Source organism: Aplosporella prunicola (genome assembly GCF_010093885.1).
Source record: "Aplosporella prunicola CBS 121167 unplaced genomic scaffold K452scaffold_6, whole genome shotgun sequence".
NCBI lineage: Eukaryota > Fungi > Ascomycota > Dothideomycetes > Botryosphaeriales > Aplosporellaceae > Aplosporella > Aplosporella prunicola.
In genome coordinates this window covers 1,113,530-1,140,882 of record NW_022983534.1, presented here as the reverse complement: position 1 = coordinate 1,140,882, position 27,353 = coordinate 1,113,530, and the positions used below count along the sequence as shown (strand labels likewise).

General features: G+C 55.8%; 11 protein-coding genes and 1 non-coding gene across 12 annotated transcripts; 9 read left to right on the top strand and 3 right to left on the bottom strand.

Annotated features, from left to right (window-relative positions):
• Positions 1–420: 420 nt before the first annotated feature.
• On the top strand, positions 421–2,421 carry K452DRAFT_349793 (uncharacterized protein; the record flags this gene model as incomplete). The annotated part of the gene is made up of 2 exons (XM_033545616.1): positions 421–917; positions 968–2,421. The coding sequence occupies 2 exons, from the start codon at positions 421–423 to the stop codon at positions 2,307–2,309; spliced, it is 1,839 nt and encodes a 612-aa protein (XP_033400523.1). The 3' UTR covers positions 2,310–2,421.
• A 566-nt stretch (positions 2,422–2,987) lies between these two features.
• On the top strand, positions 2,988–4,307 carry K452DRAFT_222543 (uncharacterized protein; the record flags this gene model as incomplete). Its single annotated transcript, XM_033536564.1, has 2 exons — positions 2,988–3,284; positions 3,366–4,307. The coding sequence occupies 2 exons, from the start codon at positions 2,988–2,990 to the stop codon at positions 4,305–4,307; spliced, it is 1,239 nt and encodes a 412-aa protein (XP_033400522.1).
• Positions 4,308–4,483: 176 nt separating this feature from the next.
• Positions 4,484–6,067, bottom strand: K452DRAFT_349791 (uncharacterized protein; the record flags this gene model as incomplete). Its single annotated transcript, XM_033545615.1, has 3 exons — positions 4,484–4,991; positions 5,044–5,186; positions 5,251–6,067. The coding sequence occupies 3 exons, from the start codon at positions 6,065–6,067 to the stop codon at positions 4,614–4,616; spliced, it is 1,338 nt and encodes a 445-aa protein (XP_033400521.1). The 3' UTR covers positions 4,484–4,613.
• A 308-nt stretch (positions 6,068–6,375) lies between these two features.
• Positions 6,376–9,420, top strand: K452DRAFT_147692 (uncharacterized protein). Its single transcript, XM_033535501.1, has 2 exons — positions 6,376–6,862; positions 6,907–9,420. Exons 1-2 carry the CDS (start codon positions 6,683–6,685, stop codon positions 9,178–9,180), a joined length of 2,454 nt encoding a protein of 817 aa, XP_033400520.1. The 5' UTR covers positions 6,376–6,682; the 3' UTR covers positions 9,181–9,420.
• A 965-nt stretch (positions 9,421–10,385) lies between these two features.
• On the top strand, positions 10,386–11,686 carry K452DRAFT_147672 (uncharacterized protein). The gene is made up of 3 exons (XM_033535500.1): positions 10,386–11,381; positions 11,429–11,561; positions 11,660–11,686. The coding sequence occupies exons 1-2, from the start codon at positions 10,580–10,582 to the stop codon at positions 11,494–11,496; spliced, it is 870 nt and encodes a 289-aa protein (XP_033400519.1). The 5' UTR covers positions 10,386–10,579; the 3' UTR covers positions 11,497–11,561; positions 11,660–11,686.
• A 523-nt stretch (positions 11,687–12,209) lies between these two features.
• Positions 12,210–13,467, bottom strand: K452DRAFT_306569 (uncharacterized protein; the record flags this gene model as incomplete). The annotated part of the gene is made up of 2 exons (XM_033542994.1): positions 12,210–13,031; positions 13,081–13,467. 2 exons carry the CDS (start codon positions 13,465–13,467, stop codon positions 12,210–12,212), a joined length of 1,209 nt encoding a protein of 402 aa, XP_033400518.1.
• A 1,679-nt stretch (positions 13,468–15,146) lies between these two features.
• K452DRAFT_306568 (uncharacterized protein) lies at positions 15,147–16,515 on the top strand (the record flags this gene model as incomplete). Its single annotated transcript, XM_033542993.1, has 3 exons — positions 15,147–15,448; positions 15,528–15,712; positions 15,770–16,515. 3 exons carry the CDS (start codon positions 15,147–15,149, stop codon positions 16,513–16,515), a joined length of 1,233 nt encoding a protein of 410 aa, XP_033400517.1.
• A 1,311-nt stretch (positions 16,516–17,826) lies between these two features.
• K452DRAFT_344929 (uncharacterized protein) lies at positions 17,827–19,567 on the top strand (the record flags this gene model as incomplete). Its single annotated transcript, XM_033545435.1, has 3 exons — positions 17,827–17,850; positions 17,933–18,223; positions 18,281–19,567. The coding sequence occupies 3 exons, from the start codon at positions 17,827–17,829 to the stop codon at positions 19,565–19,567; spliced, it is 1,602 nt and encodes a 533-aa protein (XP_033400516.1).
• A 1,994-nt stretch (positions 19,568–21,561) lies between these two features.
• K452DRAFT_344927 (uncharacterized protein) lies at positions 21,562–22,544 on the top strand (the record flags this gene model as incomplete). Its single annotated transcript, XM_033545434.1, has 3 exons — positions 21,562–21,585; positions 21,640–21,699; positions 21,754–22,544. 3 exons carry the CDS (start codon positions 21,562–21,564, stop codon positions 22,255–22,257), a joined length of 588 nt encoding a protein of 195 aa, XP_033400515.1. The 3' UTR covers positions 22,258–22,544.
• On the bottom strand, positions 22,442–24,177 carry K452DRAFT_316721 (uncharacterized protein). The gene is made up of 2 exons (XM_033543998.1): positions 23,820–24,177; positions 22,442–23,762 (listed from the first exon to the last, which is right to left on the bottom strand). Exons 1-2 carry the CDS (start codon positions 23,898–23,900, stop codon positions 22,791–22,793), a joined length of 1,053 nt encoding a protein of 350 aa, XP_033400514.1. The 5' UTR covers positions 23,901–24,177; the 3' UTR covers positions 22,442–22,790.
• A 460-nt stretch (positions 24,178–24,637) lies between these two features.
• Positions 24,638–26,132, top strand: K452DRAFT_316720 (uncharacterized protein; the record flags this gene model as incomplete). The annotated part of the gene is made up of 2 exons (XM_033543997.1): positions 24,638–25,426; positions 25,567–26,132. Exons 1-2 carry the CDS (start codon positions 24,691–24,693, stop codon positions 26,130–26,132), a joined length of 1,302 nt encoding a protein of 433 aa, XP_033400513.1. The 5' UTR covers positions 24,638–24,690.
• A 507-nt stretch (positions 26,133–26,639) lies between these two features.
• On the top strand, positions 26,640–26,736 carry K452DRAFT_t45. Its single transcript has one exon. It is a non-coding gene; the product is annotated as a tRNA-Pro (tRNA).
• Positions 26,737–27,353: the final 617 nt, after the last annotated feature.

The window sequence follows — 27,353 nt, the reverse complement described above, 5'->3', positions numbered from 1 at the left end:
GCAGGCGGCAGACTGGCGATGAATGACGCAGTGCGGTGAGCTTGCCCAATAACGAACACGAACACGCAAAAAGCGACACGAACACGTAAACTCAGCAGCGCGGGAAAGCAGACGCCAACAACAGAACCCCAGCCGCGTTCTAGAGGGACACCAGAACCTGGTTTCCGCGGCTCTTGTGGGCCGCCTAGACGCAGCAATGCCGAAAAGGAGGCCATGTCGACGCCGATGCTTCCGTCCAGGGCGGGGGTAATGGTGCATATATATACTGCCTCTCCTGCCTACGTAGCTAGACAAGGCAGCAGCACCATCGCTCTCGTTCAGCAATTCGTTCGCTCATTACTGAACGCATACACTCATTCGTTACCTACCTACCTGCCGCAGTCGTTCACCACCACCAGCATGGTCCCGCAGCAAGCGCTCATGGCGCTCCTGCTCGCTCTCGGCGCCACCAGAGGGGCAGCCGCAGCCGGCGCAGCAAGCACCAACTCCACCAACAACAACAACTGCAAGACGACGCCCACCGATGCCTCCTGGCCTGCACCCGACGCCTGGGCCGCGCTGAACACCACGCTTAACGGGCGCCTGATCCAGACCGTGCCGGCCGCAGCTGTGTGCTACGGCGCCGACAACATCCTCACTAATACCACGGCGTGCCAGGCCGTCAGTGCCAATTGGTCCTCCTCTATTTTCCATGCCGCTCTCCCCGAGAGCATCGACTACCCGCTCTATGCTAACGAGTCGTGCCTCCCGCCCGGCGCGTCGGGCTATGTGGAGGGTCGGGGCTGCTCGCTGGGTGGCTTGCCCGAGTATGTGGTTGATGCGAAGACGGAGGAGGACGTTGCTGCTGCGATGAAGTGGGCGGCCGAGAAGGGGATTCGAGTCGTAGTCAAGGGGACTGGGCACGACCTTTCGGGCAGGCAAGCAAAGCGTTGTGCTTTTATTAGTTTTCGATGCTGACAGCAAACAGGTCTAGCGGTGCCTTCGCCCTCTCTATCTGGACGCACAACTTCCTGGCCCTCTCACGCGACACAGCCTGGCGCGTCCCGGGCACCAACACCACCGAGGACGTCTTCATCGCCGGCAGCGGCCACGGCTGGGGCGACGTCCTGAATTTCGCCCTCCAGCACAACCGCGTCGTCACCACGGGCCAAGACCCCAGCGTCGGGCTCGGCGGCTACATCCAGGGCGGCGGTCACGGGCCCCTCAGCAGCTACTACGGCCTGGCCGCGCACCAGGTGCTGCAGATGCGCGTAGTGACAACCACAGGCGACGTGCTCGTCGCCGACGACATCCATAACTCCGACCTCTTCTGGGCTCTGCGCGGCGGCGGCGGCGGCCAGTACGGCGTCGTCACTCAGTACGTCATCCGCCATTTCCCGGAGCCGGCTCATGTCATGATGGGTACGCTGCAGATGATGCCGCGCAGCGGGAGCGAGGCCGCAGCCAACGCTTCCTGGAACGCGGCCGTGGAGCTGTACCGCGCGGTGCCGGACATGGTTGACGCGGGGCTGACGGGATCGGCGACCATGTCGACGGGCAAGACGGCGAGCAAGTTCGCGCAGATGGATGGTGACATCGGCGACGGTGTCGTGATAACGCAGGTTTTATTCGCGTACAACATGAGCGCCGACGCCATGACGGGGCTCGTCGACCCCGTGGTCAAGGACATGCTCAGCCACGGCGCCAACGACTCGATCAAGGTGGTGTGGTCGCCCGGCGCACCGCAGAACTACTCGGCCTTCTTCGACGCCATCTCCGGCAGCAACGTTGCGGGCGCGCAGAGCCTGATGTCGAGCCGGCTGCTCGGACGCGCCGAGCTCATTGACACGCCGCGCGAAGTCGTCGGAGGCTACCTTCGCCGCCTACTTGCCTCGCAGGCGCCGGGCGCGGGCACCTACTCGACCATCGGGCTGCAGGGTGGGCCCGGCGTGCACGGCGTCGAGGCCAAGCGCTGGGGCGCCGTCAACCCTGTCTGGCGCAACGCGTATCTGCACTTCATGGCCGGCGGCGCGGACATGGATACCGAGGCGGATGGAGCGGCCGGCGCGCTGGACAAGGCCGCGCAGTGGGTTGAGGAGACGAAGGAGAAGACGTGGCGGGAGTGGGCGCCAAAGACGGGCGCGTATATGAATGAGGCGAATCCGTTTAACCAGGAGTTTAAGCATGACTTTTATGGCGAGAGCTATGAGAGGCTGTTGAGCGTTAAGAGGAAGTATGATCGGTCGGAGAGCTTGTTTGTGTTGAGCGGTGTTGGGAGCGATGCGTGGGAGTATGACTTGAGCTCGGGCAAGCTGTGCCGGAAGGAGTAGGTTGTTTTGAGTGCTGGTGGCTCATGACTGCCTCGGGGTACTGCCGTTGTGGGCATCTTTGGTGTGAGGTGGAGCTTTTTAGATGTATAGAAAATGCGGATGTTAATTGGAGAGAATGATTGAAGTAATGTGAGCAGAATGGATGATGGGAAAGAGGTGTCTAGACGATGAGATAGGTATGATCGAGTTGAGCACGAAACCAGCTCATCCGAACATGAAGCCATCATCTCCATCTGTCGTGATGTGCAGTCGGACGAGCGTCGGTCGTGGCGCGGAGTTTAGTCGACGCGCACGCGCAGCGGGGCCAATCACGACGCGTGCGTTGTTGTTGTCGCGCGTCGATGGCTGGTCTGGGGTTTCCCAACAATCCCAGCTGCGTCCCCGCATCCGGACACTGCATACGCCTACCTAGCTAGCCAGCAATCCCATCTCTTCCTCTCTCTCTCTCTTACTTCTCAATTCGCTCTCCTCTTTCCCCCACTCTCTCCATCTCTGTCTTTCTGCTCTTTCATCCGCCGGCCCAGAATGAGACCCCGCACCGCCGCCTCAGCCGCCCGCTCGCTGCGCGCCCTCCGCTTCCCCCATACCCACAGCCATGCCCACATCCGCACCCACGCAACGCGGCACGCCCCTTCTGTCGCAGCTGCAGCAGCCTCGGTGCCCAATGGCCGCGCGCGCATGTCCACGGTCGTAGAGGACGGTGCCGCCGCCCGCGTTACCCCGCCCCCGCCTCCGCCGCAGCCGCAGCCCGCTGCCTCGACCACACCCACCACGATTGGCGTTTCCGCAGAGTCCGCCGCCGAGGACCACGATGCCGCGGTTGCGAGGGCGGCGGATGTCGCTGCTGCACGCGAGGCCGGCGCTCGTGACGTCTTTCGTCGCGCGGTGGCTGCGACGGAGCCGAGGACGAATTGGACGCGCGAGGAGATTGCGGCCGTGTACTACACGCCGTTGATGGAGCTGGCGTTCCAGGCGGTGAGTTGGGGTTTTGTGTTTCTTCTCTGGAGGGACATGATGGAAGTGTAGGTTGGAAGCTTGGAAACTAACGCAACGCAGGGCTCGCTCCACCGCCGCTTCCACGCCGCCAACGAAGTGCAGCTCTGCACGCTCATGAACATCAAGACGGGCGGCTGCAGCGAAGACTGCAGCTACTGCGCGCAGTCGACGCGGCACCAGACGGGCCTGCAGGCCACGCGCGTCGAGAGCGTCGAGTCGGTGCTCGCGGCGGCCAAGACGGCGCGCGACAACGGCAGCACGCGCTTCTGCATGGGCGCGGCGTGGCGCGACATGCGGGGGCGCAAGACGAGCCTGCGCAACATCAAAGCGATGGTGTCCGGGGTGCGGGAGCTAGGCATGGAGAGCTGCGTGACGCTGGGGATGATCGACGGGGCGCAAGCCAAAGAGCTCGCCGACGCGGGCCTGACGGCGTACAACCACAACTTGGACACGTCGCGGGAGTTCTACCCGTCGGTGATCTCGACGCGGACGTACGACGAGCGGCTGGCGACGCTGGGCCACGTGCGCGACGCCGGCATCAACGTCTGCTCCGGCGGCATCCTCGGGCTTGGAGAGAAGAGCCGCGACCACGTCGGCCTGCTGCACACGGTGTCGACGCTGCCCGCGCACCCCGAGAGCTTCCCCGTCAACCGCCTCGTCCCCATCCCCGGCACGCCGCTCGGCGAGCGCAAGCCCGTCGCCTTCCCCACGCTGCTGCGCATGGTCGCGACCGCGCGCATCGTGCTGCCCGCGACCATCATCCGCATCGCGGCGGGCCGCACGACCATGTCCGAGGAGCAGCAGGCGCTCTGCTTCATGGCGGGCGCCAACGCCGTTTTTACCGGCGAGAAGATGCTCACGACCGAGTGTAATGGCTGGGAGCAGGACAGCCAGATGTTTGCGCGCTGGGGGCTGGAGCCGATGAAGAGTTTTGAGAAGACGGCCGTGCCGCCCGAGGCTGAGAAGGTGGCTACGGAGGCGGCGAGGGCCGAGGCGCTGTGATGGGGTGGGTGGGATCGGATGTTTGATTGAGTTGGTAGATAGGTATTGGGGGTGGTGATGATGGGTGTGGGGTGCACATATGGATGTACGTATGCAAGCGATTTAGAAACACGCGCTACGCAACAATACAAAAAGGGAACGAAAGAACTTGTCCGCCTCGCCGCCTACATATCTATCGGGTAGACGCACTGTGTACAGACAGCCAAACCGCACGCACTCGCGACGTAACTAACTACTCCCACGCCCCGTCTAGCAAAGCACACAAAGATAGACAGACTGTTCCCTAGATGTACACACATAACCACTCTACAGCATCGCCCTTTCCCCTTCCTTCAACACACCCCCAACCCACCCCCGTACGCACCCCACCAGCCCCCTGACTTCCGCCCCCGTGTTCCCTGCATGCAAGCACACGCGCACTCTTGCCGCGCCAGCCGGCACAGTCGGCGGCACGACGGGCCGCACCATGTAGCCCTGGCGCTGGCAGTGCGAGGCTAGGGACCGGGGGTGTGGCGTGTAGATGGGGAGAATGGGTGTTGGTGCTGGGGCAATAGGGTTAGAGGGGGTAAGGGAAAGAGGCGATACGAGAGAGAGGAGAGGGGGGTTGGTTGCGGGGAGGGATGCGATGAGATGGGTTAGCTGGGCGTGGAGGGCGTGGTAAAGGGTGTGGAGGTGGTGGATGGACTAGGGGTGGGTTAGCTGTTTTGGTGGGGTTTGGGTTTGAGGGAGGACTTACGGCGTCGGCGTCGCCTCGTGCCAGGTAGTCGTAGACGACGCGGATGTTGGCGAGCAGGGGGAAGGGCGGCGCGGTCGTGTAGATGAGGGTGCGGGCGTAGTTGATCAGGTAGTCGCGGGTGAGGGGGGAGGCGAGGACGATTGCTGTGGGGGTGGGTGGGTGCGTTAGTTGAGTTGGATGAAGGAAGGAAGGAAGGAAGAAACGCACCGCCCGCACACCCCATGGCCTTCCCAAACGTATGCACCCTTGCAAACACCCTCCTCTCCAACCCGAGCGCGCACACGAGCCCCCTCCCCCTAGCCCCGCACACCCCCGTCGCATGCGCCTCATCCACAACGACATAGCCATTTCCCCCTGCCAACACCGCTTCCACAGCCTCCACCATCGCCGCCAACGGCGCCACATCCCCATCCATGCTATACACGCTCTCTACGGCCACGAAGACGTTCCGTTCGCCCGTCCGCACCTTCTCGTCGCGCGCCACCAGCCCCTCCAGCACGCTCCGCAGCGCCCCCGCGTCGTTGTGCCCGAACGGAATCCGTGCCCCGGCTCGTGATAGCCGCATCCCGTCGTGCATGCTTGCGTGCACCAGCGCGTCGTACACGACCACGTCGCCCGGCTGCGGCGCGCTGCTCAGCAGCCCGACGTTCGCGTCGAAGCCCGTCGTGAAGAGCAGGCCGGAGTGGGCGCGGTGGAATGCTGCGATGCTGCTTTCGAGGCTGAGCGCGTAGGCGCTGTTGCCGTCGAGGAGGCGGGAGCCGCCGCTGCCGAGGGGGAAGAGGGGGGGCGGCGTGTTGGTGGTGCTGTTGTCACTGCCTGGGACCGAGGGGAAGGGCTGCGGCGAGTTGAGCTCGGCCAGGTACGCGGTCCGAATGGCGGCCGAGGTCCGCAGGGACAGGTAGTCGTTGGAGCTGAAGTCGATGCTGTCGGGCGGGGGGAGGGTGAGTTGCCGGCGCAGCGAGCGCGACTGCCGCGACGCGAGAAGCGACTGGAACGTCTGCTCTAATGGGGTGGTTGGCGACATTGTATTGTTTGTTGGTTGTTGGTCCCGATTGCGGAGGATGTGGAGAAGGCCGAAAAAGGCAATGTCGAGGTTGGAGAGGAATTTTTTGGTTGGAGCGAGTTGGCCGATGGACTTTGTGATGCGCTTCCTTGCTCTTGCGTGCCCGTGGATTGCTCAACGGACGGTTTTTCTTTTTTCAACCGCCTTCTTTTTTTTTTTTACCCTGACTCCGATGTTGTTTGTTGTTGTTGTTGTGTTCGGTTCGGTCCCGGCTCGGTTTGTCGCGCGCGGGCGATCGCGAGCATTCCATCTCAACATTCAACGAAAGCTTCACCTAGTATCATCGCCTTCTCTCCGTCATGCTTGCCGCATAGCCTGTGCTGACCCTCTATCGCCCTCCCCTTCAACACCACCATGCCGCCATTGGGCAGCCTGCTGTGGCGCGGCCTGCGCGTCCACCAGGTCTACGGCGCCAACACGGGCGTCGGCAAGACCATCTTCTCCACCGTCTTGTGCAAGGCGTCGAAGCTGGCGTGCCCGGACGAGCGCGTCAGCTACGTGAAGCCCGTGTCGACGGGGCCGCTGTCGGACGCCGATGACGAGTGAGTGTATGTCGTGCAACTGCGGGACCTTCTGATGTGTGCGCTCGGACTCATTGATGGACGTGCAGGTGCATATGGATCCGCTGATTTTCTGTTCCATCTGACTCGATTCTTCAGACATATCTCGTGGTTCGCGCCGGGTGTTGTCACAAAGTGTCTCTACCAGTTCGAAAAGCCCGTCAGCCCGCACATCGCCGCGGCTCTGTCCAAAAAAGTAAGCCCTACCTCGCCTCCATCCGCAAACACTAACTTTCAAAGGACACGCCCTCGGACGACATCTTGCGCTCCAAGCTCTACGACTACGTCTCCGAGTGCGCGCGCGCCGGCCCGGGCTGGGCGTTTCTGGAAACCGCTGGCGGCGTCCACTCGCCTGGCCCGTCCGGAACCTCGCAGCTGGACCTCTACCGCGCGCTGCGTGCGCCTGTCGTCCTCGTCGCCGACTCGCGCCTGGGCGGCATCTCGTCAACCATCTCCGCCTACGAGTCGCTGAAGATCCGCGGCTACGATGTCGAGGCCGTCATGCTGTTCAAGGACAGCGAGTATCAGAACCACGGCTATTTGAAATCCTACTTTGACGACTTCCACACGCCCAGTCTGGCTATTCCTGCCCCGCCGTCCAAGAGCCCAAATCCGTCGACTGACGAAGACAACATGACTGACTACTACCGCGGCGTCAGCGAGAGCGAAGACGTGCATGATGTCCTCGCCCACTTGGCCAGACGGCACGAGAGACGCATCAAGAGGCTGGAGACCATGTCCAGTCGCGCGTACGACCAGATTTGGTGGCCGTTTACCCAGCAAAAGCTTCTTTCTCCATCCACCATCACCAGCATCGACTCTGCAAACGATGACTTCTTCCAGACCTTCCAGCAGCAATCGGCCGGCCAGAGCGAAGACCTCCCCGCCGCTTCTCCCGTGAAACCTCTGATCAAGCCCTCATTCGACGGCTCAGCCTCCTGGTGGACCCAAGGCCTCGGACACGCCAACCCCAAGCTGACGCTCGCGGCCGCCTACGCCGCAGGCCGCTACGGGCACGTCATGTTCGCGGAAGCGGTGCACGAGCCGGCGCTGGGCCTCGCGGAGCTTCTCCTTAATGAAATGCAGAACCCGCGCCTCCAGCGCGTCTTCTTCTCCGACAATGGCAGCACCGGCACCGAAGTCGCCGTCAAGATGGCCCTGCGCGCCGCGCGCACCCGCTACGGCTGGGACGCGTCGGAGGACTTGGGTATCTTGGGCTTGAAGGGAAGCTACCACGGCGACACGATCGGTGCCATGGACTGCGCCGAGCCGTGCACGTACAACGAGAAGATTGAATGGTACAGCGGCAAAGGCTTCTGGTTCGACTTCCCGACCGTGAAGATGGTGGATGGGAAGTGGATCGTCGAGGTGCCGGAGACGTTGCAGGAGGCCCTGGGCCCGAGCCAGTCGTTCAACTCCCTGGACGAGATTTTCGACCTCGAGACCCGTGTCAAAGGCCTCGCGTGCAAGCAGTACGAGCAGTTCATCACGGCCACACTCGAGAAGCTCGCCGCGCAGGGCCGCAAGTTTGGCGCCCTCATGCTCGAGCCCGTCGTCCTGGGCGCCGGGGGCATGCTCTTTGCGGACCCGCTGTTCCAGCGCGCGCTGGTGAGCGTGGTGCGTCGCAGCGCGCACATCTTCGCACCATCTCACTCTGCTCCTGCGCCAACAGGAGAGAGCAATAGTAGTGCCGACCCAAGCAAAAGTTTCCGCGAAATATCAAGCGAAGACCAAGCAGTCGTCAAGCAAATGATGGCCGAAGACGGAATCGAATCGATTGAGGAATACACGAAAGTCCAGCGGGCACCCTTGGCCAGCTCTAAATCAGCAACAACGTGGACAGGCCTCCCCGTCGTCTTCGACGAGGTCTTCACGGGCCTGTACCGCCTCGGCCGCTTCAGCAGCGCGTCCTTCCTGGGCGTCCACCCCGACGTCTCCGTCCACGCGAAATTGTTGACAGGTGGCTTGCTGCCGCTGTGCACTACGTTGGCGAGTGAGTCCGTCTACGACGCCTTCTTGAGCGACGATAAGACGGACGCCCTGCTCCATGGCCATAGCTACACCGCGCACGCTGTCGGCTGCACCGTCGCGACGGAGTCGGTGCGCACGATGCGCGCGATGGAGCGCGAGGGCGCGTGGGACGCGTTCCGCGAGGAGTGGGCGGGGGCGTGTGCGGGTGCGAACGCGACACCAGCCAAGGATCCAGCCGCCGTGTGGTCCGTCTGGTCGGCCGCCTTCCTGGCCGCGCTCTCCCGCTCCCCGCGCGTCGACGCCGCGTGGGCGCTCGGCTCGGTGCTGGCCATCACGGTGCGCGACGAGGCGGGCGCGGGCGGGTACACGTCTACGGCAGCGAAGGGGGTGCAGGCCGCGCTGGCAGACGGGGCCGCTGGCTGCAGCGTGCATTCCCGCATCTTGGGCAATGTCCTCTACCTCATGGCGGGGCAGAAGACGAGCGTGGAGACTGTGAAGGAGGTGGAGGGTTGTGTGGGGGCGGCGTTGGGCGTGCGTGTGTAGGTAGGTGGCTTGTATAGTACGCTGCTGCTTCGACTTTGGATGTACGGAGAGGTTGTGGAAGAGCGGATTGGTCAAGACTGAGATGTGTGTGTGTGTGTGTGTGTGTGTGTGTGTGTGTGTTCTTTTCTTCTTTGCGCCGCTGTTGTGGTTAGGCGCGGCGCTACGCATGACCTTTCAAAGCTCCATTGTCTTGGTTTTCCGGCTGCGGGGCTTACGTGTTTGTGTTTGTGCTTGCTTGTGCTGTGTTGTCTAAAAGCGGACCTATGGTGGTTTGGCTACTGTTGGGCCCTTTGGCTCGCTCCTCGGCTTCGTTCTGGGGATATGGAGGGCGCGCACGACGCACTTCTTGTGGGACTGGATAAATTGGCTGTGTGTGGGATGCGAGAGTGTACTGGGAAGGTACGGGATCCTTATTTGAGTAAGGACGAGGTATGCACAAAGGCCTTGTTGCCAGGGCTGATGCATCATGAGTAGACACTTCAAGACAGTAAGTACAGCAGCGTCGTTGGCAGCAACCCTGCCAGCTGTTGTGGTGGTTTGGCGCGGCTTTGCGCATGCCACCTTTGCCTTGGTTCTGCGTGCTAATTGTCTTGGTAGCGGATCTCGAGTTCTCGATAGGTAAACGCGGAATCATTGCTTGTTGAACCGTGGAAGGTGGACTTCGGTAGGTACCGGGGTAAGCGCGCCAGTCAGAAGTATGATCACGACAGGCTATAAATTCGCAGACTTTGTCGAATGATTTTTCAAAATCGTGTTCTAGTGGTTCCTTCACATTTTCTAAGAAAGGTAAGCGCTTTTACACTCATCCTCGCTTCTTCTTCTTCCTGTCTCTCTCTCTCTCTCTCTCTCTCTCTCTCTCTCTCTCTCTCTCTCTCCCTCTCTCTCTTTCTCTCGTTCAATCAACTCACATTCTATCCAGACTTCAACACGAATCCAAGACAACTGAAAACAGCGTAAAGCTGTTGATAGTAGCCACACCCACAAAGGCATGACAATAGACGTCCTGCCATACCGAGTCGGAATTCCACGGCTTTTGCCGATGCCTACCGCTTTTACAACGCTCCCCGTTGAGGAAGAAGTACTCAAGACACGATTACCCGGAATAAAAGCCAACCTGAAGCCTCATCACGTCAACGCTGTCAGCATCGAAGTAGTGTCGCTATATACGATCGGAGTCACAGAGCTTTCTCGACCCACGCTACAGATTATTGTCGGCGAGGGTCCCTCTACTGCATGGGTCGCAGCAGCTCAGGATATTGCCCGGCTATACCCATCAGTTTCAGTTGAGATGGTGCATAAAAAGTATCCGACTTTTGAGGCTATTGGGCACGGCGAAGAATAAATCCTTGCAGCCTGGGAAGTCTTGTCCCCACAGATCATCCGGTATCTCCAGTAGAATATGGAATGGACGTCGCTCTCGTTAGTCCGACAGGAAGGCGCCCCAAGGCCACATGTCTTGATCGAGGTTAAAGGAGCAGCGCAAGCATTGGACCACCTGGACACTCTCCGCGAGATGAATTACGGTCCCATCTACGATGTGGATATCTGGGAGTCCCAAGGTTTACACTTAGCTGGAGATGACGACTTCATTGGAAATGGCGCCAGCCTTCCTAGAAGGGTGTGGAACGGAGACGTTCACATGGGCAATTCCATAGGAGGCACCTCCACCGGCAGTCATGGCACCATTGGAGGCTTCGTTACCCTCGAAAGAGACAGAGTTGAAAAAGAGTACGGAGTCACTAATTTTAACGTCTCCCTCCTAAGCCCCGGCGTCCGCGAGGCTTCCAGCGCTGGTACCAAGCCCATAGATCGCCTTGAAGGTTACTCATACTACATACCTTCGAGGAAAGATTCCACAGAAATGCTTGACGGCATTATGATGGAAATTGTCGGCGTCAAAGGAAAGCTTTACGAGAGCAACAACAACTTCCCAACTATCGCCGAACTAGCAGGCTCGGGGGGTATTAAGGCGGCCAAACAACTCAAAAATGGACTCAAGGCCATTGATGAGCAAGAGCGCTTTCAGAAAGATGTGGAAAAGAACCTTGCAGAAACCACTGGAACCCTCCATGCAGCCAGCGCCTACACGTCCCGAGAAGAAAAACAAGGGGAAATAGCTCTTGACTGGACACTGATTGAAATAGACAGGGATATCTCCTGGCGTTTTCCTTCTCGGTCAGGAAATCCGACAACGGCATACAGTACGTTAACTCCACCAAGCTCGAAAAATAAACCTGACATATTTCAGCTATACCTACATGTAAAGTATCCTTTCCCCATACATATGGTAGCTACATGTGTGTATTTAGTGCTTAGAAGAAGATGTAATGTAGATGTTCGTATACCTTCTCAGCTGCATAAATATAATGAGTGTATTCTAGGTATGTCTACTTCTGAAGTAAACTATCTGTACATGTGAAGTACGTGTTCTCTTCTTCGTAAATACATTCATCTGCATACATCTGACAATTATTCTAAGTTATTTAGCAAGTAGTAGAGCAACCGATTTATACTTTTGTACCTATATACGAACCAACCCGTCCCTACCGCAGAGGTGAATATGTAGTACTATGAAAGTACTATGAGAAGCAGCGCTGAATATTCTGTGTATAAGCATACAGCATGGCGTATAGATTGCAGAGAGCCTCCACTGTCACTTCCTCGTATACGCGGAGCCTCTCGCCTTTTCAGCCAACTCAACAGTGTGATAACAGTTGCAACAATCACTCACTGATATATTTGGTATCATGAAACGCTATTTCATTTCTGTCGTGTGCTAACTGAAGAAGTCTTCGCCCTTTTGGAACATTAGTCCCAGGTATCTCCATCCGAACGCCTTAACTAGCCTACTAGGCAGCTATTGGACGCAGAGGCGCAGAGAAGCCATTAATCGTTGCTAAAGGAAGAAGGAAATCCCCTGAAAAGCCAATTTCTGATGCCGTTACCAGTTAACTCCTAAGCCTGAGAATGTGCAGGTAAAGACCGTCTGGGTATGAGTTATTTGACTGATGGATGCGGATAGACTCCTCTCACTGAACAAGTTGCGGGCGCTTGAAGACGCTTTCCACGAGGGTGTCCGCATTCCTCCTGTTCGTTTTTCCAATTCCACTCAATGAATACCGGACATGGACGCCGGTGATGCCTGGAGGAAAGCCCTCCTCGTTCGTCAAGAGCTTTGCTGTTTCCTTAAAAACCTTTCGCACTTGGGGGGCATCCGGTATCTTGTCATAAATGACACCGGGTGCGTGCGTTTCCGGATGGAGCTTTTCTTTGATGGGAAGCATGTAGTGCTCCCATGCGGCGATGGAAGCGTTAGTGACCGTCTTCCTCATGAGGGATGCCATGTGGTTGTCGTTCAAGTTAGCTTCCAGAGCAATGACGTCGGATACGTGATAGTAGAATGCCGCAAAGACATCTTTCGATATCTGATCCACCCAGAATTCCTGTTGATGTCTGGGTGATTGCTCGGCGTAACGGAGACCCTGCGAAGGGATTGCCATCCACTGATGAACACTGTCTGGTGGGACAGGGTTGCAATCCTGTACCGCTTCAATTCTGCTTATCATCGTCGCCTTCCACCTCCGAATGATTCTTTCCTGTGCTTCGTTGCCCCTCTTCGCAATGATAGGACTATTGTCCACTCCGTTTTCCAAGGCAGTTCGTAGGTGCTGAAGGTATGCGCCCTTCCGTTCTTCAAAACTTTTGAACAACGCATCAGCGTGTTCCCTACATTCCATCCCATTTCGTGGCAAGGACTGGGAGTCCGTCGTACCCGACCTGACCCTGTGCGCTTCCAGACGCACATTCTTGAGGTTGGTCAGGAAGTCGTTATGAGTCACGGTTGAGGAGACCTGAACAATGTCAATCAGTATACTCAGTTATCATAGGTGGTGAACTTACCCAAGAGATGAACCAGGACTTGGATGTATCATTAGTTTTGGTCGGTAAACCGATAGCGCCATTCTGAAGCCTCGTTGACAACGCCTTGCATTTCTTGACCTTCTCCTCGAAATCGGTAGTGTCTGAGCCAGTCGCGCCGCTGGCGCATATGCGCGCGTTCGCTTCTGAGGTGTTGTTGTAACGAAAGAAGTAGACCTTTCCGTAGTCCTTAAGTACACATTCCGTAATGCTGCCGGTCCATGTTACTTCCTCCGTTGGAACACCAGCAGCTGGGGCGAGGCATGTCAGACCAATCCCGCCAAACCTTGACGCATCTGTAAGCCAGTAGTCTGGAAGGGGTGGCGGGATGTCCGGGAGCGGGCACTCGGCATCGTCTAGCGAAAGCATGACTGGCAATATCAACGATGGAAGGATGGAGTTGAGTTGAGGCTGAGAGAAGACATGCAATTAGCAAAATCTCAAGTGATCGACCCTAAAGACAGGTTGTTGACACGCCGAGGTCGAAATGCGACCAGGAAAGTAGGCCGAAGAAGTGAGGTAGTTGACGAGACCTCGCCTGGGAGAAGCCGACGGCAAGCGCAAAGCAGGGTTGAAAGGAAGTAGGCGAGTAGCGAGGTAGGCCTAAATGGCAAGAGTCGACAGACTAGACCTTTCCTGGGCAGGCCTGGTGACGAGCAGGCGAAGTGAAGCTGGGCAGTGAGATCCATAGGCGAGGGACGGTAGGTGGCGGCAAGACTGCGCTGGAGCGACCCCGGCAACTGGCAAAGGGCAAGATCGAAGAAGCCGAGCTGGAGTCGATGACCAATACTGCTGAGCAATGAAGCAGCGAGCGCTGCTTGCAAGAGATGAAGCAGCGCTGCAGGCTAAGCGAGATTAGCTACATAAGGCAAACACTAAGCCTTATCAGGCAAGTGAAATCTGCCTGCAAGACAAAGGTCCAATACCGATGACCCGAGAAAACGAGAGTATGTCCAGGGTATTTTGAACGAGTATACAAGTGCACCATAGGCCGATGAATTATGAGTAAGAGGTCGCGGAAAAGCCAAAAGCGGTAAATCTTGAAGAGTGGACAACCTATCCGGAGCCTTTTACATTAAGGTATGCATTAAGAACAGAACGATGCACGCAAGAACGCATCACCAGTGACGAGAACTCTTGTAATAGGAAGAAGCAGAAGGTGTCTGGCAAAAATTCAGCCTATCTAAGAGACTTCAATACCGCTTGCCATAAGCACTCCCGTCATTCCTTTTCGAGCTTCTTCACCTCAAAATGCTTTCAGTCACCTGTTCCACCAACAAAGGGAACTTCCGTGTTTGTTGGCAACTTCACACTACTAAAGTTAGCAACCAGTAAATTGACCAAATCGTTGACGGAGACGTACACGTAGGAAGCGGAGTGGAGAAATTCTACGATCATGATTGCGCCAGCCTCTTCGAGCTTGTGCCAGCAGCGCTGGAGTTCGTCGACCGTACTCATCTCTTCCTCAGGCGGGGCATGGTAGATGATCTGCGTTAAATATCAGGACCTGCTTTTAATTTGAAGGAAAGGGATGGCTTGCCCTAAAGAAGTTATAGTCCATTGTAGTGCTTTCTGTGTTGTAGCTGTCGGAAGTTATGGTTGGTTAGAACAAAGCAGCTTTGAGTAGGTGTAATACGATTCAGTTGCTTCATTTCACCTTTGTCGTTTCGGTCTCTTTTCGTTTCGGTCTCTTTTCGTTTCGGTCTCTTTGTCTCGGGTTTGAGCAAATTCAAAGTTTGCCAAACTTGCGGGGAAGTGCGCTGTAAATGCTTGTAGACTGGCTACAACAGCTCAGGAACAGCCTTTCTGTCTCTGAGACCGGTCGACTACTCTCTCGCTGAAGATTCTTTGCTCTACGCTTGCGAATTATACTAAGTAGCCTTTTTGCTTATGCGAATATATACTAAATAGTGTGCTTGCTAATCGGTACCAAATAAGCCGAGGGAACTCTACCATAGAACCGCCTATAAGCCACCTTCTCGCCACTTCCTTGCCACATTCAAACTGCAGCTTGGCCCGGCTTAGCCGCCGACGGGTCGCTCCTCAAAATGATTCGACCCGTCCCGGGCGCCTTCGACCCGTCTGAACACGCAGTCCAAACCTACTTTAGCCCGGACTGTTCCGCACTCTGGCTCCGCCTAGTCAAGTACCTTGAGGAAGGCACTCTTGTGGCCGAGGTATGGCTCTGGCTACTGAGGAAGGAACACTTCGCGCGCGTGGCTTCGCGATCGCAACCCGTATTTTTTTCGTTCCCGCCGCATCTTCCCTTTACTGGTTTGGTCCTACGCCCCGATTCGCGCACTACGGTCAACGTCAGGACAACAGTCAACTCCCCGCGAAAATTACAGCGGTGAGTACCGAGAAGGCTCTATCCGCTATGCCATTCTGACTCAATCTTCTGCAGATGTCGCGAAACAATGCTTTCCCAGTGCATTGAGGAGGTGCAAAGCAATACGAGGCACGCACCCGAACATGAAAGCTCTACAAGAGAAGGTTAAACTTGCGCTGGCCAATCAGAAGTATTACGGGCAAAATCTCCAGTCATCGAAAGTGAAGCGCGCCGTTGTACGAAAAGTGGCAAGGCACTTGGTCACAGAAGGCCTGGTTAATCTGAGTAAGTGATTTATGCGGTCCTTGTTTTGTCATCAGGATTAACGTCTAAATGCACTAGCTTCCAATGATGGCTCCATCCTTCCGGCCCCGGGCCAAATTACACCGTCTTTGCTATCTGGCAACGATACTTCTGCCGACACAACACCTATGAATATCATCGCAGCCAAGCAGGTCGAAACTGTTTTCCTAGCTGCACCTACCGCGAAGCCGCCCCCTCTTCCAGGCATTGATCATACTCAAGAACCGATTCCTGCCACTCGGAAGGTCATCAATCCCACAGTACCAAAAAAGAGGTCGGCGGAGGAAACCGAAGCCGTAGTCGCGAAGAAAGTCAAGGAGTCTGACGACCGTGATCCAGCCTATCGCGTAAATCTGCACAGATATCACCTCAACATGGACACTGATGTGGAAAGGACGGAAAGGTGCAGTGTCTACTTAACAGGTACTTCTGTCGTTGGCCGAATCCACTTCAAGCATGGCAGGGAAAACAAACGGACGGGCGCACGTTCTATTTCGATCTCGGCATTCGTCCCGGATTTTGATATCGATGCTAACATGCTGATCTCCGCTTTCTTCGGTACACACACAACATACCACTCCGAAGGTACTTACTTCTCCAGGCATTACGGAGTGCTGCCAAGGGAGTTGTTTCTTGACGCCATTATGAGCGGCGAGGTTGTCACGCGACGCACCAAGAACAGGGTAACATTTGCCCGTGCTAAGACCATCGCCGACGCCTGGGGACTCACCAACTACCTGCAACCCTTGTTCGATGCCATCACCACTAAGCTTTTTCATGCCTGAACTCGGACGCCTGGCATCCAGTTACCTCTGTAGCCAATTCAATTCCAACAATTTTGTTAGACAGCAGCGTTAGGACTGCTCAACAAGGCGCCAGGACAATACAAAAACATAGATGATATGAAACATAGAAGTAGCTAGACATGAATAATAAATAATTTTGTCTTACCGATACCTCTCGGTCATGGTGATGAGCTTACTTACCTAGTAGGTAGTTCGTAAAAGAAAAGGACCAAAACTCTTTTATACCCTTTGACTGGTATATATTTCGGTAAATCTCAAACGGCTGGAGAGATAGATATTGTTTTAAACTATATGCCCTTGTAAGGCATGCATCGAAATACGAATGCAACTGTGAAGCTGGGCGCGAGGAATTGGACGCCGCTTGTCCTCCTAAATTACTACTACCTATGGAGGTATATATGCTGCTATCTAAAAGAACACGTTTTCTCTTTAAGATCCTTATTCCCTTGCAGTGGATAAACGTGTGGTGTAAGGGTAAGGCTGTAATGTAACAACTGACTGTAATAAGGCTGAAAAAACGAGATTTATCGGAGTGATCCTGGCTGACAGCAACCTTTTTATCTGTTTAAAGAGTAACCCATAAAGAGCATTCTAATCTACATACATGGGCACGTAGGGCATGGACGGAATATATTTAAAACTTAAATAACGGATCACTTGACACACACTCGCTTCTACGGCGGAAAGCTCACTGTGGGGATGTTAATAGTATCGTAGTTCTTATGATTATTGAGGTTTGGGCCATCTAAATTCATCCTCGCGCCTACAAAGTACAGTATGCGGTGAGGATGAAGATGATTTCATTGTGTTTGCGAGTATGGGAATTTGAGGTGGCTTGACACATCCCTGATTCTTCAGTGTGCGGTCTGCTGTAGGGATAGTGATGATATCGTAGTGCTTGCAAATGTTCAGTTCGGGAGCTTCGAAAATGGAGAAGTGGTTGTGCTGTCACGGCTGTGTCGGAGGGACAACGAATTCATACACCTTTAAAACAGCTGCTACACAAATGTCTATAGCATGTTTTCGATGCCGTGATCCACGCTTTTCATCATTTTAGTTGCGTATTCTTCGAAACCTTCAAGCTTTTCCGGGCTTGATAAATTTTGTCATGTCCCGACTTCACTTCACTTCCGCTTCACTCATGGTTGCCTAAACCGGCGTCGTGGCTCACGGACCACCCAGTCAACTAACCTAAATCTCCACCGGCTCTTCGACCTGCAATTTAACAACATTGCCCTGCACGTTGATTTACACCACGTCCCGCACTCACCGGAGACCCGTACCCACAGAATGGCAGACGGAGAGGTTTCTCACGTGAGTTCACGCTTTTATTGACATTAGCTCACCACGACGCTGACTTCTCACCGATGACAGTATTGTTGTTATCCGCCTGCAGCATTTGGAACTCATCACGTACCGGATCAAGCGACGATTCGAGGCGATGTATTTCAAGCCTCCGGGCAAGACGGTCGGCGAGGAGGCAGCTAATGATCAACCCGTTGAGGATGACGGCTCTGAAGTTTCCCCGGAGATTCACGTGGACCCGGACTCAGACGCCATTCTCATGACCGAAATTGTCAACGATGGCCGCAATGCTTCCAAGGATACTCGTGTGACTGAAAGCATCAAGGCAACAACTGTTGAGACTCAAGTTTTCGACCAGTGCAGACAAGAAGCTTGGACCTATGTCCACGAGCTTGCCGAAGGCTCTGCCAGCGGCTGACCGGGTCTTGCTGATGAGCAGAAAGAAGCAAAAGTCACCGCTTTCAACCAGGCTATCAAAAAGCTCATCGAGAATGCTCTAAAGAATAGCCATGTGATCGTCGGAACTACGATTACCTCTGATGACCTCCACCGTATGGACAAATTCAATTCCACGCTCGCTATCCTCGATGAAGCTGGTCAGGTGGGAGAGCCCCAAGCTCTTACTGCCACTGGCAACACCCCGACGGCCAAGGCTTACATCCTAATCGGAGACAACAAGCAGTTGTCGCCAACGGTCGTATTTGCTCCTAGAAAGGGCAAGATCAATGTCGATTCTGAGTTGCCAGTTATCGATCCTGCCCAAGATGAAGATGATACTGGATCTGAAGATGGCGATAACGAAAGCGAGTCTGGAGAAGCCCCCAGTAACGAACTCTACCAGCAGATCACATGGTTATTGCTGGCTCGTTTGCTGGAGTTAGGATTTCCGGCGCATCTGATGACCATCCAGCAGCGTGCAGTCCCCGGAATTGCGCACCTATGGTATTCGTTGGTCTACAGCGCCAAAGTTAGCAACGGTGACAGAACTGCTGTCGTTGTCCGCCCAGACGCCGTGGCATTTCAGGCATGGGTCAAGACGACACATGGCTTCGACAATACCAGTGTTATCTTCATTGACACAGAGAACTCGAAGTTCACCTTCGCCGCCGGCACAAAGTCCGGGAAGAACGAGGATTTTGCACTCGAAGCCAAGTCTATTAACGAGGCGCTGAATCAAAACCACGGTATCGCCAAGAACGACGTTGCTGTCGTGACTCCATACACCGGGCAGGTCATCACGTACAGCATGTCCGGAGTGCCCACAGCCCACACTGTCGACAGCTCGCAAGGTAGTGAGTTCTCTATTGTCGTCTATGACCTTGTCGGCGCTGGCAATGGTGAGAGGCCCATTCACTTCATCGAAGACGGGCACAGGCTGAATGTCGGCATCTCGCGCGCTCGTAATGGCTTGATCATCATCGGTGATTCTCGCGTCGTCACGGCGAAGCCCAGGTCGACTGAAAGCAACATGAGCCATCTTCTCGGAAAAGTTTTTGCGAACCTCCAGGAACTTGGTCCTGTCGTCAAGAAAACCTTTGATCATCCTACCAAGTGCAACATTTGCTCAAATCTTGGACATGTTGCTAGGAATTCCCGGACAAGGTCAAGTCCAGGTACTGCCAGGCCCAAGGCCACAAGGCTGCCGAATGTCCGGAAAAGCCTCGCCGCGTTTGCCACAAGTGCCAGAGCCCGGATCATCTTCTTAAGGACTGTCCCGACCGCCTGACCTGCATCAAATGCCGCGCGACCGGGCACCTTGCGAAGGATTGCATGGAGGTGATCTGCAATCGATGCAAGGAAAACTCCGAAGGCCCTCAAGCAAAGCGCCGGCGCTGGTTGGGGCAATACCGGTAGCAAAGGCAACCCAGGAGCTGGCTCTGGTGGTTGAGATGCTGACAACAGTGCATCCGCTTCAGGCAATTTGGGACATTGATGCTGGGACCGGGGGCGGATCTGGCACTGCCAACGGTGGCGACGGCAATAAAGAGATTGGTTTTATGTTGGATATAGACGGCATGGACATCGATAACGGAGGAGCTGATCTTGGCTGGACCGTGGACGGGGACACTGGCGTCGAGGACAAGCGTTGGGCTTAGGTAGTATACCAGTTTACCCGATCTTAAGCTATTCTGTACACTCCGCGTGCGTATATGTGTGTAACCTATCATTTGGTCTCCTACCTTGGTGTTTTTGTGCCTTGGTTGATTACTCTCGCACCATCGTATGTTTTTCTCTTGAACTCCTGTAGAATACTCTCGCATCCTTGCACCTCGGTTCCCTTGTATCTCTATAAGTTGTCTTACTCTCCCTAACATCTGTACTTTTGTACCCCCATAGGATGCACTTGTATACGTGTATCTTCATACTACGTACCTCTACTGAGCATTCTCGTACTCTCATGTGTTTTTATCTCGAACTGTTCCAGAGTACCCTCGTCTTCCGCATATTGATACTCTCGTATCTACTTAAGTACTCTTGTACTCTCTGAGCATTATATTTTCGTAGCCTCCTAGACTATCCTCGTAGACTCGTTCCACCATACCTTATACCTTTAAAAAGTAGTCTTATACTCTCGCGTATTTGTAATTTTAAACCCTTATAGAATATCCCCGTTGCTCGTAGGTCTATATTCTGGTATCTTTCTAAACAATACTATACCCTTATATATTTATATTTTCATGCCCTCGTGGAATAATTTCGTATACTCGTAAGTCTATAATCCGTACCTATATAGTATGTTTTCGTACCCATGTATATTTTTGTCTTAAACCCTTATGAGGCACTTACGTGATTTTGTATACTCGAGCCCTTATGCCTTCGTAAGTACTGTTATACCCTTTATACCTTCTTACTTCTGTACTTTTATGATATACCATCGTGTTCTCGTAAAAATTTAGCACTATGTATGCAAGTCTCTCCACCCCCGTTAGCTTTTACTTGCTAAGCGTAGCGATGTAGAACTACCAAGATACAAAGTACAGACCACCTATAACTTACTAAGAAGTACCCAATAGGTACTGCGGACATGGTTTGACATGCAGTTAAGGGGTAAAGTAGTCACAGTGAATACACAAATTGTCAAGGCCTAGATACCATCTGCTTCCAAAGGCATTCTACCTTAACCCATCCAAAAAGAAGCTGATGCCTCGAGAACGAATTATATGCAAGACCTTCAGTTCGCTTCATTTCCACAAACTCCTTAGCCCGTATAAAGGAAGGCTTCTCTTATCTGCAATCTCACTTGTCAAACACACATTAAACGTCAAACAACAACAAACACCCGCTATAAAGAATCTCGTTGTACGGAAGGGCACATTATAGTAGAGCTCTTGCTTTATTGCGCTTGCACCAGCTTTGTAAAAGGAATGCAGTGTAACATCCGCTTGATGCCTGTAAATTATACCGTACTGCAGCTGAGTGACTTGCCGTTTTGAAGACTATTGGCGCTTCATGTTTATGCCTCCCCCGTAGACAATGTAGATTATAGAGTGGCTCATAGCAGCAGACATAGTGATGAACGGTAGCAAAGGTGAAAGATACTCGCGCCATCTTGCGTTTCCTCTTCTGTTCTCCTGAACTCAGCCGTCTTCGTTTTGTCCCGACCTCACTTCACTTCACTAGATTGCCTAACTCGGTGTCGGGGCACACGGGCCACCCACCCGACTAACTTAACTCTCGACCGTCTCCTCAACCAGCACCAGCACCACCTACACCCAGAAGATGGCAGACAGAGAGGCTTCTCCGGTAGATTTCCACGGCTTTATTGGTGCTATACACATGGATGCTGACTTGTCATAGGTGCCCAAGCTTGAGCCGTTGTCGGACGACGAGGCTTCTCACACGGAACGCGTTTCTCACGTAAGATCACGCTTTCGTTGCCACTAGCTCACAACGACTCTGACATGCCTTTAGGTGCCTGATTCCTACAAGAACATCACTGAGATTCTCCAATCGCCCGGCCTGCACGATATCCAGGTGTCGGTGGACCCGGACAAGGACCCCGATGGCTCCATCAGCGTGCATATTCACCTGAAGATCAACCCTGGCAAAGTCACCAGAGAGAGCCCCGAGGAGAACATGGTCATCGAATGTGGACATTGCCACGGTCAAGGCCACGCTGCTGGCGAATGTCCCGAGAAGGAATCCGTAGACTGCCCTGATGAGAAACCCCAACTGTGCCATGAGTGCGGCAGCCCCGATCACGTCCCCAGCGACTGCTCCGATCGCGTTCTTTGCCACAACTGTCGTCAAACCGGACATTGCACCATCAAGTGTCCAGAGGCGATCTGCAACCGATGCAAGGTGAAGGGACACATGAGAAGTGCCTGCAGGGTAGGGCAAGTTCGCCGCGACTGCGATCATTGCGGACAGCGCGACCACCGTTCAAGTGACTGTCCGGAGGCTCCCAAAGCATGACGCCGGCACTGCATTTAGCGACTGAGACAACGAGAGCCATATCGGCACGGGTATAACGCTACCTACTGCATAGGCGCATCCAACAACAACAACAATCAGTCCGCTACAGGTAACACAACAGACAGGGTTTTCCGATTTCCAGAACCGATCGCTGTCACTGGACAATCTACACAGAACACTGGCACCGAGAATCTCCTGCTTCTGACCGATAGTTCAGTTCAGATCGCGATACCGTAGCCGATGGCTTCAAGAATTGCCACTTCCTTAAATAAGACGTACATAGGTAGTCTCAGATCTTCAGAACGGTACACGTTAGCTGACTCGAGAAGTTTCCTCGTGCTTTGTCTAATCAACAAAGTGGCCATGATGTGCTGATGGACGGAGACACGCACGCGCATCACAGCCCATGACATGATAATACCTCAGCGCGCGCGCGCACTAGGGCCTTCCCACAAACGCCCACCCCGCCCTTGACGCCCTACGTCTACGCTACCCCGCTCACGCACACCCACACGCCCACGCACGCCAGCGCACTATCGCCTCCCCGCTCGGCCCGCCCGGTCCTCCCGCCCCTTAACCCACGTGTCGACCATAGCCCGAATGAGACACTCGGTGACGGCTTTCCCGCGGCGCACGTCGTCTTCGGTGGGGCAGTGCGGGACGTGCAGGAAGATGACGGGGCGGTCGGCTTCCTCGTCGGTTGAGGAAAAGGTGGTGCTGGTTGTGGCGTTTGTTTCTTTTGGGGGTGGAGTGGTTGTGTCGACGAGGCTGCGGCCCTCACTGAGTGTTGGGTCCTCACTGAGCGGTCGGCCCTCACCACGGGCACACGCTCCGCTCTCGATGTTGGCATCCTCGCCCTCGCTCTCGCCCTCGCTCTTAGCAGCGCTCACCTCGCCTGCTTCCCCCTTCTTTGCCTCGCTCTCACTTTCCCTCTCTTTCTCTTTCTCTTTCTCGCGCCTCCCCCGCTCCCAAAACCACGCCAAGCTATTCCAGTAAATAAACCCGCACAAAAAGCTGCCCACATCATCACTCGGTCTCAAATCGAAGACGTCCTTCTCCGGCGCCCTGCCCACTCTAACACCCACGTCCCTGCACCCCCTCACCCAGCGCAGATAGCACTCCTCGAACGGCAGGGTCGTGTCTAGGCGCGCCGGGAACACGTCCGGCGGCCACGCGGCGTCGCTCTCGGCGGGCTCGAAGCGGCGGCCCTCGACGTCGCGGTTGCGTCCGTATCCGCTGCGCGCGCTGCTCCGCTCGATGGCGTAGTAGCTGCGGCCGGCGGCGAGGCCCACGTGCAGCACTAGGTCCGGCGTGTGCTGCGACAGGAGGGTGGGGAGCTGGGCGTAGGTCGCATGGTAGGCGACTTTGAGGGGGTGGGGGTGCGTGTAGAGGCGGATGGGGTGGGAGGGGTTGGGACTGCTGGTGGTGCTGGTGCTGGGGAGCGTGGGCGGGAGCAGAGAGGTTATTTGGTGGGAGGGGTTTGGAGGCGACGAGGGCAGGAAGGGCTGCGTGGTGGTTAGTTTTTGGTCGGGGCTGAGCTGGCCTTGGCTATAGGTACTTACGCCGAAACCGGTGACCAGGACGGTTATCTCTCGACCACCAATCGGACTGTGTTCCAGGTCGCTGGCTCGAATGTCGCCCATGGCGCTGGGGAATTAAGGCTGACGGTCAGAGGCGAGAGAGTGGAACGGCGGGGTATCGAAAATGCGACGACTGCGTGGCCGAGCAAGACGAAGAGCGAAGAGTAAAGGTGGGAATATGTAAGAGGAAGCAAGCGGGCAAGAGCGGGGTAGCCGCGTGCAACGAATAGACAAACACGTGGAGGAGGGTCAGCGGAGCGACTCACGGGAAAAAATAAACAAACAGAGAAACAGACACAGGCAGAAAGGTGAGCGACACGGTTATGTATTAGTGGTGGTGAGAGCAGCAGCGTGGTGTGGTGACCGGAGGATGATACCCCGCGCCAGCTCCACAAAGCTTAACTCGACGGCAGCGGTGCCGCGTGCGGAGGATCAGCTCTCGCGGGACTCGTCATCCTCAGGAACAACCGAGGCGGAACGCCAGCGGGCCGAGCACACACACACACACACTGATGGAGGTCCCAACTCCGACAGCGGCGACGGCCACGAGGCAGGGGCTCATAGGGCAGACGTTGGAAATGGCGGCACACGCATTGGCGTCATCACCTACCCCAGCCCGTACCCGCGGTGCCGCATCCGATGCCCAGTGCAGCTGCACCTTCGTGCGAGCCTCATCGAGTCCGCCCTGCTACCGCCCCTCAAATCTCGACTCTCCTTTATCTACCGTCGTCCTGGACGCCTCAATTGCTCTCGCCCAGCACCGCAGCCTCCCTTTAACCCCCGCAATCCCCGTTCCGACACGCCCTACCCACCTTATCCGACCGAACCGCACCGCACCTCCGCCCCGCCCGCCATGCCCGCCCACTCCCACGATTTCGACATAGCCGTCGTCGGCGGCGGCATCGCCGGCATAACGCTGACGGTCGGGCTGCTGCGCGCCGGCGTCAACGTCACACTGTACGAGGCGGCGCCCGCGTTTGGGGAGATCGGGGCCGGCGTGGCCTTTGGCGCCAACGCGACGCGGGCCATGTCTCTGATCTCGCCCGAGATCCGGTCGGGCTTCGCAAACGTCGCCACGTACAACCAGTGGGAGAGCAAGGCCAACATCTGGTTTGACTTCCGGCGCGGGCAGGCCGCCAAGGGGCAGCATGCCGACAAGGACCAGGGCGAGCTGATTGCCTCGCTGCCCACGCCCCAGGGCCAGGCCAGCGTGCACCGCGCCCACTTTCTCGACCAGATGGTGCATCTGGTGCCCGAGGGCGTGGCCAAGTTCGGCAAGCGCCTCGTCGATGTCGAGAATTTGGCGGATGGGAACGTGAAGCTGAAGTTCAAGGACGGCTCCGAGGCGGTGCATTCCGCTATCATTGGCTGCGATGGCATCAAGAGCCGCACCAGGCAGATCGTCCTCGGCGAGAATGACCCTGCGGCTAAGGCCGTCTTCTCCGGCAAGTACGCCTACCGCGGCCTTATCCCTATGGACAAGGCGGCCGAGCTGCTGGGAGACGAGCTGGCGCGTAACAGCCAGATGTACTTTGGCTACCACGGACACGTCCTGACGTTTCCTATCGAGAAGGGCAACACAATGAACGGTGCGTCGCCTTCCCTTATACATCGCTCCCCCCCCCCCCCCCCCCCCCCCCCCTCCCCCCCCCCCCCCCCCCCCCCCCCCTCTCTCTCTCTCTCTCCTCCCTCTCCCAACAACCACAAACTCACTAATACCCCCCCTTAGTCGTCGCATTCAGCAGCAAAGAAACCTGGGACGATCCCAACTGGGTCGTCTCAACCAGCAAAGAGGAGCTCTCCGCAGACTTTGCCGGCTGGTCCAAGCACGTACGGGACATCATCACATTGATGCAAAAGCCGGACATCTGGGCACTGTTCGAGCACCCCCACGCACGCACCTACCACGTCGACCGGATGTGCCTAATCGGGGACGCGGCGCACGCGACGACGCCGCACCAGGGCTCGGGCGCCGGCATGGCTATCGAGGACGCATACGTCATGTCGAACCTCGTTGGCGGCGCAAAGACAGTGCAGGAGCTGGAGGCCGCGTTCGCGGCGTTCGATATTGTGCGCAGACCGAGGACGCAGCAGGTTGTTAGCACGAGTAACGAGGCGGGACGGCTGTATGAGTTTGAGTTGGAGGGGTGTGGTGATGTTAAGGAGCGGATTGAGGCGAATTTGTTGAAGCGGATGAGCTGGATCTGGGAGGAGGATTTGGAGGCCGAGTTGAGGACGGCGCGACAGGTGTGGATGACGGAGGTGGAGGCGAGGGGTGGGCGGCCGCGTTTGTAGGGTGTGTGGAGGGGATTTGGGGGGGGGGGGTTGTACGTTTATTGGAGATGTAGATACGGTAATGATACTCTGTGCATAGCAAGCGGTTTCTATTGTTGGGCAGTCGTTGCTGGGATGTGTTGTGCGCGGACGTGGTTTTGGTTTTGAGTTGGTTGTGGGGTGGGAGAGGATGTGCGCTGGTGAAAACTAAACACTGAGGAAAGAGAATTACAGTGATGCTGTTATTTGCCTAGTCAGGCACTTCAATAAAGAAGCGTACACCCAACAAAGCAGCAGCAGCAGCAACAGCAGCAGCAACAGCAGCAGCAACAGCAGCAGCAACAGCAGCAGCAACAGCAGCAGTAAGTTCATCCCAAAACTCAAATCACCGTCCTCCCTACCCACACACCCCCTTCCCCCTCCACGCCTCCCCACCACCGCCTCCAACCACCACATCCACCTCCCACCCCCTCTACGAATATAAACCCTCAACCCCCCTCACCACCCATCTCCACCACGGAGCAATACGGTCTTGTGGTCTAGTGGTATGATTCTCGCTTAGGGTCCACCCTGAGTTTACACAATAGCTTGCGAGAGGCCCCGCGTTCGAGTCGCGGCAAGACCCTTTTTTGCTCTTGGGAGGGGGGCGGGGGGTGGTTTGAGGTTTTTTTGTTTTTTTGTTTTAGGGGGTTGATGTGGCCGGAGTGATGCCGGGGTGGGTCTGTGCGGTGCTGCGTGGATGGGAGATGGGGAGATGGATGGGTGGGAGAGGCTGTGCGTGTTGGAGGTGAGTGGGATGAGGGAGGACGAGGGGGTGGTTGTGGTTGTGGAGGTAAGGGAGGCGGGGGTTGTGGTGTGCTGTTTGGCTTGGTTGATGGTGAGTGTTTTGCTGGGATAAACAGTACGCGTTGGTTGTGCGGTTGTAGGATGTGGTGTTATACTTGGGTGTAGGAATATGCTAGCTGTCTTTGCGTATAGAGTATTGTACAATAGTAGACCAAGGATGAGGTAGGTTCCGATTGGGTTAGCCGTGTCCGCTTACTGCTGCAGTCTCGAACTGGTCATGCTTGATTCAACAGAGCTGTAGTGTTACTAGCTGTTAAGCTTTAAAATCCGAGTGTATGCCTGACAGTACGACGCAGCAATGTAGTAAATCCAATTGAATCCCGTTGATGTGTAAAAGTAGGGTAGCATGTAGTGGGTACTCGAGTACGAAGTGCATCCGTAAACCGTATCCCCTCG

Coding starts and splice junctions, on each gene's coding strand:
- K452DRAFT_147672 (XM_033535500.1), top strand. CDS start 10,580: ATGGAATGGACGTCGCTCTCGTTAGTCCGACAGGAAGGCGCCCCAAGG. Junction 11,382..11,428: donor AAATCCGACAACGGCATACA/GTACGTTAACTC, acceptor GACATATTTCAG/CTATACCTACATGTAAAGTA.
- K452DRAFT_316721 (XM_033543998.1), bottom strand. CDS start 23,900: ATGGGCGACATTCGAGCCAGCGACCTGGAACACAGTCCGATTGGTGGT. Junction 23,763..23,819: donor TCCTGGTCACCGGTTTCGGC/GTAAGTACCTAT, acceptor ACCACCACGCAG/CCCTTCCTGCCCTCGTCGCC.
- K452DRAFT_147692 (XM_033535501.1), top strand. CDS start 6,683: ATGTGTGCGCTCGGACTCATTGATGGACGTGCAGGTGCATATGGATCC. Junction 6,863..6,906: donor CCGCGGCTCTGTCCAAAAAA/GTAAGCCCTACC, acceptor TAACTTTCAAAG/GACACGCCCTCGGACGACAT.